Here is a 9,946-nt window from a genome sequence, read left to right as displayed (position 1 = left end):
TCCCATTTGTTTATTTTTCCTTAGTTTTGTTTGCCTTAAGAGATGTATGTATCTGTACATATATTGCTACAAGAGATAGCTGAGATTTTGGTGCTTATGGTTTCTTCTAGGATTTGCATGGTTTCACAACTTACATTTAAGTCTTTTATCCAGTTTGAGTTTATTCTTATGTATGGTGTAAGTTGGTGGTCTAGTTTCATCATTTTTGAATGTATTTGTCCAGTTTTCCCAGCACCATTTATTGAAGAGACTGTCTTGACTCCATTGTATACTCTTGCCTCCTTAGGGAAATATTAATTGAACATAATGGTTTCAGTCAATTTCTGGGGTATCTGTTCTGTTCCATTGATCTATTTGCCAGTTCTTGTGCCAGTACTATATATGTTATTATGATTGCACCAACTTTTTTCTTTCTCAAGATTGCTGCATCTATTTGGGGTCTCTTTTGGTACCATACTTTTGAAGTATTTGTTCAAGATCTATGAAATATGTCACTGGTATTTTAATAGGAATTGTGTTGAATCTATAGGTAGCTTTAGTTGATATGGAGATGTTAAATGTTAATTCTACCAGTCTTTGAATATGGTATATTCTTTGACTTGTTTACATCTTCGTCTATCACTTTTTTCAATGTCCTTTACTTTTCTGTGTGTACAAGTCTTTTACCTCTTTGGTTAAGTTTATTCCTAAATATCTTATTTTTTTTGTTGCAATGGCAAATGTGATTGCTTGCTTAATTTCACTTTCTGAGAATTCATTACTAATGTATAAAAATGTCATCTATTCCTGGGTATTAATTTTGTATCCTGCTATGATGCTGAATGTATTTATTAAATCTAGTAGTTTTATGGTGGGGTCTTATGGTTTTTTATGTACTAATCATGTGATCTGTGAATACAGTTTTACTTACTACTTACCAATTCAGAGGCCTCTCATTTCTTCTTGTCTGATCGCTGTGGTTGGGACCTTCAATACTATGTTGAATAGGAGAGGTATAAGTGGACATCTCTTTCTTGTTCCTGTTCTTAGGAGAAATGATGGAATTTTTTCCCATTGAATCTAATGTTGGCTGTTGGTTTGTTATATATGGTATTTATTATGTTAAGGTATGGTCCCTCTATTCCCACTTTTCTGGGAGTTTTTATCAAAAAAGGGTACTGGATCTTGTCAAATGCTTTTTCTGTATTTATTGATATGATTATGTGGTTTTTAACTTTTAATTTGTTTATGTCATGTATCACATTTATGGGTTTGTAAATATTGTACCAGTCTTGTATCCCTGGAATAAATCCCACTTGGTCATGGTGTATGAACTTTTAATATATTGTTGGATCTGATTTGCTAATATTTTGTGGAGGATTTTAACATCTATGTTAATCAGGAATATTGGCCTGTAATTCTCTTTATTTGTGGTATCTTTATCTAGTTTTGTTATTTCATCAATTGTTATTGGCCTTTTCAGGTTTTCTGATTCAGTTTTTGGAGATGGTATTTTACTAGGAATTTGTCCATTTCATCTACATTGCCCAGTTTGTTGGCATATAGTTGTTCATAGTATTTTCTTATAATCCTTTGTATTTCTATGGTGTCAGTTGTTACTTCTCCACTTTTGTTTCTGAATTTATTCATTTGGGTCCTCTCTTTCTGTTTCTTGATAAGTCTGGCTAACGGCTCATCAACCTTGTTTATCTTTTTAAAGAACCAGCTCTTGTCTTCATTGATCCTTTGTAATGTTGTTTTAGCCTCAATGACATTTATTTCTTCTCTAATCTCTGTTATTCCCTTTATTCTACTTACTTTAGGTTTTTCTTGTTGTTCTCTTTCTAGTTCTTTAAGTTATAGAGTTAAATAATATTGTTATTAATTTTTTTCTTGCTTTTTGAGTTAGACCTGCAGTGGTATGAGCTTCCCTCTCAGGACTGCTATTGCTGTGCCTCAGAGATTTAGGTTGTTGTGTATTCACTTTCATTTGTTTCCAGGAAGATTTTTTTTTAATTTATTTCTTGATCTCATGGGCAACCCATTCATTATTCAATAGCATGCTATTTAGCCTCAATCTGTTTTTGCTGTAGTTGATTTCAAATTTCATTTCATTGCAATGTGAGAAGATGCTTGATATTACTTAAGTATTTGTGAACTTGTAGAGACTTGTTTTGTGTCTTAACATGTGGTCCTTCTTTGAGAATGACCCATGTGCACTTGACAAGAATGTATATTCCAAAGATTTTGGGTGAACTGCTCTATGAATGATAATTAAAGCCATCTGATCTAGTGCATCATTTAGAGTCACTGTTTCCTTGTTAAATTTTTTGTCTGGAAGATCTATCCAGTGAAGTAAATGTGGTATTCAAGTCCTTTACTATGATGATATTGCTGTTGATCTGTCCCTTAAGGTCCCCCATAAGTTTTTTGTTTATTTGTTTTCTGAGTTTTTTTTATAAATGTATATTTAGGTGCACCCATATTGGGTGCATATAAATTTATCATGGTTATCTCCTCTTTTTGCATTGATCCCTTTAATATTATGTAGAGACCTTTATTGTCTCTTGTGATGTCCTTCATTTTGAAGTCTATTTTGTCAGTTATGAGTATTGCTACTTCAGCTTTTTTTTCCTTCCATTTATATTTGCCTCAAAACCTTTTTTCATTTCTTCATTCTAATTCTGTTTGTGTCTTTTGAGGTGGGTCTCTTGTAGACAGCATATATTTGGGTGATATTTTTGTACCCATTCAGCTACCATATGACTTTTGATCAGAGCATCTAATCTATTTACATTTAAGATGATTATTGAGGTTCCATTGAGCTGCATCCAGCGGCCGCGGGGGCGGTGGCTCCCCCTGGGGGCGGCTCAGCAGCATACACCGCCGTCTGCCTGGTGGGGTTCTGAGGGTCAGGCAACATGACGACGGAGACCTTGGTGAAGGATATCAAGCCGGGGCTCAAGAATCTGAACCTCATCTTCATTGTGCTGGAGGCAGGCCGAGTGAACAAGACAAAGGACGGTCACGAAGTTCGAACCTGCAAAGTGGCAGACAAAACGGGCAGCATCAATATCTCCGTTTGGGACGACGTGGGCAACCTGATCCAGCCTGGGGACATTAACTGGCTCACCAAAGGGTGCGCTTCAGTGTTCAAAGGTTGTCTGACATTGTACACTGGTCGTGGCGGTGATCTTCAGAAGATTGGAGAACTCTGTATGGTTTATTCTGAGGTTCCTAACTTCAGTGAGCCAAACCCAGAGTACAGTGCCCAGCAAGCACCCAACAAGATGGTGCAGATCGACAGCAGCCCTGCAGCTCCCCAGCCTACCGCTGGACCCCCTGCTGTTTCTCCAGCCTCTGAGAGCCAGAACGGGAATGGACTGAGTGCCCCACCAGGCCCTGGTGGTGACCCACAGCCCCCTCACACTGCTTCCCACCCCCCCAGCACCCTAATTACCCGAAACCAACCCAACCACACACCTGCTGGCCCTCCTGGCCCCTCCAACAACCCTGTCAGTAACGACAAAGAAACCCGGAGAAGCAGCAAGAAATAGCAAGACAATCTTCCTCCCTCCCCACCACTGACTATATACCAAGTGTCTGCTAGAGAACACAGCCTTTACTGGGCTGCTGGCTTGGGGGTGAGAAGGGATAGGTAGCAATATTAGCAATATTTTAGCCACTAAACTTCACTAAAAGGGTGGTGAGAAGAGGCCTTATCCAACCTACACTCATACTCACCCCTTTACCCAGCTGAAGCTGCCTGTGCCCTGGGATTAGGGTCTCTGCCTGCCCTTCTTCCTCTTCAGAAATGAGTTATGGTCTGTTTCTCGTATGTGTGTGATGTGGAAATCTAATTGAATCCCTTCTTCCCAATAAATGTTACTACTCTGGAAAAAAAAGATTATTATTGATAGAGACTTATTTATTGACATTTTAATTCTTTATGTCTATGTTTCTTACGATATATTATTTCTTCTTTTCATTACAGCAGTCCTTCTATAATTTCTTGCAAGGCTAGTTTTCTATTTTTATTGATAGCCTTGCTGGATATAATAATCTTGTTTTCAGATCCTTGTTTTTCATTAACTTGAATACTTTATGCCATTCTCTTCTGTCCTGTAGTTTCTCATGAAAAATCAGCTGACAACCTTATGGGATCTCCTTTGTAGGTAACAGTTTGCTTTTCTCGTGCTGCTTTTAAGATTCTCTTTCTGTCTTTATTTTTTGGCATTTTAATTATGATGTGTCTGGGTGTGGGCCTGTTTGGGTTCTTCTTGCTTAGGACTCTATGTGCCTCTTGAACTTGTGTGACTTTTTCCTTCATCAGTTTAGGAAAGTTTTCTGCCATTATTTCTTCAAATAAATTCTCTATTCCTTGCTCACTTTTTCCCCCTTTTGGCACTCTTCTGATGCAAATATTGTTAAGTTTCATGTTGTCCCACAGCTCCCTGAAACTATCCTCCTGTTTATTAATTGTGCTGTGTTATTTTTTTTTTTCTTTTTGGTTCTCTGATTGAATGATTTACTTCTACCCAATCTTCTAATTCACTGATCCAATCCTCAGCTTCCCCTAATCTGCTGTATATCCCTTCCAATGTGTTCTTTATTAATGTTATGTAATTCTTCATTTCTGACTTTTTTATAGATTTACTATATCTTTTCTCATCCCTGTCATAATTTTTTTGAGTTCTATATCTGATCAATTTCTTTTTTCATTAATAACTTTTTATTTATTTTTATTGATTTCAGAGAGAAATGGAGAGGCAGAGATAGAAACATCAATGATGAAAAAGAAAGAATCATTGATCAGCTGCTTCCCCCATAACCCCCCGCCACCACCACCACCACCAACTGGAGATCAAGCCAGCAACCTGGGCATGTGCCCTTGACTAGAACTGAACCTAGGACCCTTCAGTCCACAGGTTGATGCTCTATCCACTGACCCAAACCAGCTAGGACTGATCAATTTCTTATTTCCATTTTATTTATATCTTCTTTTGGATAATTCTCTTTTCCTTTCATTTGGGGCTTATTTTTTGCCTGCCCATTTTGACTGCCTATTTGGGGTGGGTCAATGTATTAGGTAGATCTGCTGCAACCCCCAATCTCTAGTGCAGGACAATGTCAGATGCTGTTTGTGTGTGGCCTGAATAGGCTGTTTTTAACTATCAGCAATCCACAACTTTTGGCTCCCTCTGCTGGGGCTGGATGACTTTGGAAAGTACCAAGATGTGCACCAGGGCCTGGTTTTCTTAGCCCTGGGCCCAGTAGGAGATCAGGCAAAGACTCAAAGCCTCCAGAGATCTGTCTCTACCTGCTGCTGATTGACCCTCAATCTTTAATAGCCCCAGGTTATTGACCACAGGGTGTGGGGAAGAGGTCTTCCAACTAGATGAGACAACTGCTTTCCCCCACTTCCCAGGCAAAAAACACCTGAATAGCAGAAGTTTGCCAGATAAAGATGTCTTCCACAGCATGAGGGAATGACCCAGCACAGGACACTGGGGTGGCTGCCTTCTCAGCTCCAATCCCAGAGCCCCCATTCCTGATTCTCCTCACACAGCTCTAGTGCACTCTGCCCTCCCTCTGCCAGAGTGCAAGGTGAGTGGCTGCACATGAAATTTTGTGCATTGGCCCTTTATGAGGGTGCTTGCATGCCCAGCTGTCTCTGGCTGGTAGACAGCAATCCTGCTGCTTTCCACAGCCAAGTGTTCCGTGGGCTCCTTTTTCAGTTTTGGTGTTCTAGGCTGGGGAGTCCAGCTTGGGGTTTAGACTCCATAGCTCTTAATGGGAACCCCCACCCCTGAGATATCCCTCTGGAATTTCAGCTGCTGTCTGTGGGAGCCTGGCCAACCAGGCCTCCACCTTTCCTACCAGTCTCTATGTGGTTTCCACTCTCTGTCCTGGTTATTGGGCTCTCCAGCTAGTCTTCAGTTGATTTTTCAGGGCGGTTTCTGTATTTCAGTTGAATTTCCAGTTTGGTCCTGGGAGAGTGTCAGTGTAGCTTCCACATACTTTGCCGCCATTTTGGAATCTCTGACCTGCCACTAGTGATATGTTTTTAATCATTTAAAAATTCATGTGTGAGTGGGTGGGAAGAGTTCAACCAAAGTATTTGTATACATTATACATAACCCATGGATACAGACAATAGGGTGGTGGAGGCCTGGGCTGGGGTGCAGGGATGGGGTATAAGGGATCAATGGGTAAAAAGGAGTGACATATATAATACTTTCAACAATAAGTATTAAAAAAGAATCGGTGGCATCTCTTCTTAATAAAAGTTATGATATCATACTGTAAAATGTGAATCTAAAGCATCAGGTAATTTGTAATTAGCTTCCAGCTCCAATTGAGTGAGGGGAGCTTGAAAATGAACTATCTATAATCAGGCCACCTGGAATCACAAAGTAAAAATCAGCCTGTTGGTATTTGCATTCTACTCTGAACTACCTTATACTTCTAGTACTCACAGAAATGAACATAAAACTGAGAAAGCTGTCAGTTTTCCCATGCAAGCATAGTCTCCTGACCTTTACTTTGTCACTTTAGCACTGTATTTAAACATTCAGAATAGACAAAACCACATTTCCAAAAAATACATGAAGCAAGTAAAAATATTTACTCATTTTTAATTTATTAGTACCTACTGTTCATAAAGATGTTAAAAACTGGGAATACAATAGTAAATATATCTGAAGAGGAACAAATGACTAATGGGAACTTACCGTGAATTTAAGGACTTGAATTATGACCGTCCTATAATTTTTCTAGTCTCAAAGTGGTTGTTTATTCAAACGATGCCTAAATGTTTCCTTTAGTAAATGTAAATGTAAACAAGATTCTATCCTTACTGTGATGCACAAGTTATACTGAATTAAGCATTCCACATTTGTGCATATAAGATCCATATAATTGCATTTTCACTTACAAATGGTTACAGAGACCAGAAGAATTTTGTGTCATATCCATAAGGAATAGCATTGTAATCTGAAGCACAAGTTGATCGCCTATCTATTCTGTTGGAGTACTGATCATTACTGCAATGGAGAAGGGACCTACGTCATATTTAGAAACCGCTGGTCTCGTTCCCTACTTAAAAATTACAAAGCTGATTTCCCAAAGCCACATCTTTACCAGTGGCTCTTAAAGAGTGCTTCCCAGGCTAGCGCACTGATATCATCGGGAACATGTTAGAAATGAAGTGAAGGGCCTCATCTACACCCATTTGAACCAGAACCTCCTGATATGGGGTTCAGCGACTGTGTTTTAACTGGCTTTGCAAGTGATTCTGGAGGACATCCAAGTTTGAGGGTCATAAATTCAATCTGAAGTCAATCCTTTGGATTGGTGTTTCCAATCCAGGTTTCACACTCTCTAGAACTGCACATTCCATCCTGAGAGTTAGTAGTTAGCGTGTGTATTGGTCATTCGAATAATACCTCATTGTTGTTTTAATTTGCAATTCCTAATGGCATATGGTGTGGAGCATCTGTTCATGTGCCTACTTGCCATCTATATCTTCTTCAGTTTAGGTGTCTGTTCAGGTCTTTAGCCTTTTGCTTATTGGGTTGTTAAGTGTATCATTGACTTTTAAGAGCTATTTTTAAAAACTATTTTGGAAAAAAAGTCCATTGCCAGATATTTTTTTTGCAAATATTTTATCCCAGTCTGTGGCTTGTCTTCTATCTTAATTAATAACATTTTAATATTGATTGCATGTTGAAATAATTAATTTGATATATTTGATTACATGAAATATATTACTAAAATTAGTTTTACTTTTTTATATTTACTTTTCTTAATGTGACTACTAGAAAATTTAAAAGTTCATATGTGTCTTACATTTTTGTTACATTTCTATTTATATTAGACAGCACTGTCCTTGAGCCTTTCATTTCTCTCTTGAACAATCGCCCATTTCAAGGTGAGGCATGATACAGAAAGCAATGGTGTCAGGAGTTCTGTGATAAATATAATAAGGAAGTAAAATGAAGTGTGAAAACTGTAGAAAAGGACTTACTGAAAGAATTCTTTTATGTTACTGTAGTCAAGAAAAATATACTGAAATGTATTTTATATCAAATATCTATTATGATTACAGCTTCATATCAGGAGCTGAATGTCAAACATGGCTTTCATTTCAAAACTCGCATGTTTTACTCTTTCTTAAAACCATGTTTTGGCCTTCTTCATCAGAAGCTCTTGGACTTGTCTGTGTCCCTGGTCCTCTTGCTTTGTTGGCAGCTGTCGGCGCTCATGCAGATGCTCTCTGTGGAAGACCCAGAGGCGCTGGCTCCTGCTACCACTGGAGACTGAATGAAGAACCACATAGGGGGTGGGGTCTTGTTGCCCATGAAGCTGCCTGCACAGTCACTTGAAGCAATCAGAACCACAGGGAGGGGAGAGGGGGTTGCCCCGGGATTGATTTTGATCAATAGGAAACAGAAAAGGGCAAGCATGCGCAGATACTGCCTTTCATCCTTTCTTTCCTCCTCCTCCGGCAGAGCCCTGTGGAGAGGTCTTTCACATGTGCTTCTGTGGGTCTTCAAAAACAGAGGCTGGTTGCCATAGCCACCTCCCTGCCACCACACTCCTTCCTCAAGTGCCTGCTCCCACAAACACTGGACTCCAAACCTGGGATGTGAATGCTAGGCGGGGCAAAGGGAGGATGGAAACCGCAAAGTTAATGGACCATGAAAAGAGGCCAGGATTCTGAGTCAGACACCTCATTGCATGGGGTTAATGTGTGGTGTGAGCACAGCAAGATCCATTTCTTCAGGTTGTTTTTCATAAGTGTTTATTTCAAATTAAAGGTCTTTTTTCATTTCAATCTTCCATGCAAATTCAGGAAGATTGACTTTCCAAGTGTTATTTCAAAAATACAGTTAATTTTTCTCTAGTTAACCTAAAATAGCTTCTGTAAATACCAGTTGGCCCACTTTTTATTATATATTTAGAGGTAAAATAAAGTTCCTCAAATATAGAGTTTCTCTGACTTACTCTTCAGTCATCTCCTGCTACTTGTGAATGTGACAGGAGAGCTAGCTCATCACTGCTCTTTGAAGCTTGTGTGGGTAGACTTAGCATCCTATCTTACTTTGCTGTTTGACATTTTCTCTGTAATATGTAACCTACAAAAGGAAGCTCATCCTGCTCAGTGGGAAGTGAAGAAATTGCTAAGGACTTTATGGTGAATACACAAGTAGTGTGACATTTGATTTGGGTATTTGTAGATGGCACTAATGAACACCATTCCTCAATGTGGGGATGTAAAGGTGGAATGTCTACTGATACCTGCCTTATATTTATTTATATTGAGTGTAAAAATGGAACACAAAATTTTATCAGTTGCTGAGAAGCAGTACTACCACAGTCCCTTGGGAGCAAACCTAAGTGAAGATTCTGAGAATCCCAGAAAGCTGGGGAAGGATGTGATATACCAACAGGACAAACTCTGAGCTAAGACAAGACTCATAACTTCAGGCTAAACTCACCTAACAGGTTTTCTTAAGCTTCTTCATTGTTTTTATAAAGTGAATTAGTTACCAAAATTTAAAAGTTGGCAGGCTGCACACACACATCCAATCTATATTTGTGACTTCCTTTTAACAAGAATGTGTTGCAGCCAACTGCTCCCATCTTCCTCGTGGCTTCTATTGGAGGAATCTGTGGAGCATGGTCTCCCCAGTTCACCAATGTCCCCACCTGACCTGCTTCTCACTCACTACCTGCTTGCATCTGAAGCCATTTCTGTTTGTGCACAGTTAAGAATTTCTTTACATTTGCCCTGACCAGTTTGGCTCAGTGGATAGAGCGTCGGCCTGTGGACTCAAGGATCGCAGGTTCCATTCTGATAAAGGGCATGTACCTTGGTTGCTGGCACATACCTATTAGGGAGTGTGCAGGAGGCAGCTGATTGATTTTTCTCTCGCATCGATGTTTCTAACTCTCTATCCCT

At 39.4% G+C, this 9,946-nt stretch overlaps 1 protein-coding gene across 1 annotated transcript; it reads left to right on the top strand.

The window, feature by feature from the left end:
* Nucleotides 1-2,802: 2,802 nt before the first annotated feature.
* On the top strand, nucleotides 2,803-3,875 carry LOC102765175 (SOSS complex subunit B1-like). Its single transcript, XM_015572488.1, has one exon. The coding sequence runs from the start codon at nucleotides 2,901-2,903 to the stop codon at nucleotides 3,534-3,536; it is 636 nt and encodes a 211-aa protein (XP_015427974.1). The 5' UTR covers nucleotides 2,803-2,900; the 3' UTR covers nucleotides 3,537-3,875.
* Nucleotides 3,876-9,946: the final 6,071 nt, after the last annotated feature.

This window comes from Myotis davidii, unplaced genomic scaffold, assembly GCF_000327345.1.
Source record: "Myotis davidii unplaced genomic scaffold, ASM32734v1 scaffold249, whole genome shotgun sequence".
In the NCBI taxonomy this organism is placed as follows: domain Eukaryota; kingdom Metazoa; phylum Chordata; class Mammalia; order Chiroptera; family Vespertilionidae; genus Myotis; species Myotis davidii.
This window is presented reverse-complemented; position numbering and strand designations above follow the sequence as displayed.

What these genes read in the sequence shown, in the direction of transcription:
- LOC102765175 (XM_015572488.1), top strand. Translation starts at nt 2,901, where the DNA reads ATGACGACGGAGACCTTGGTGAAGGATATCAAGCCGGGGCTCAAGAAT.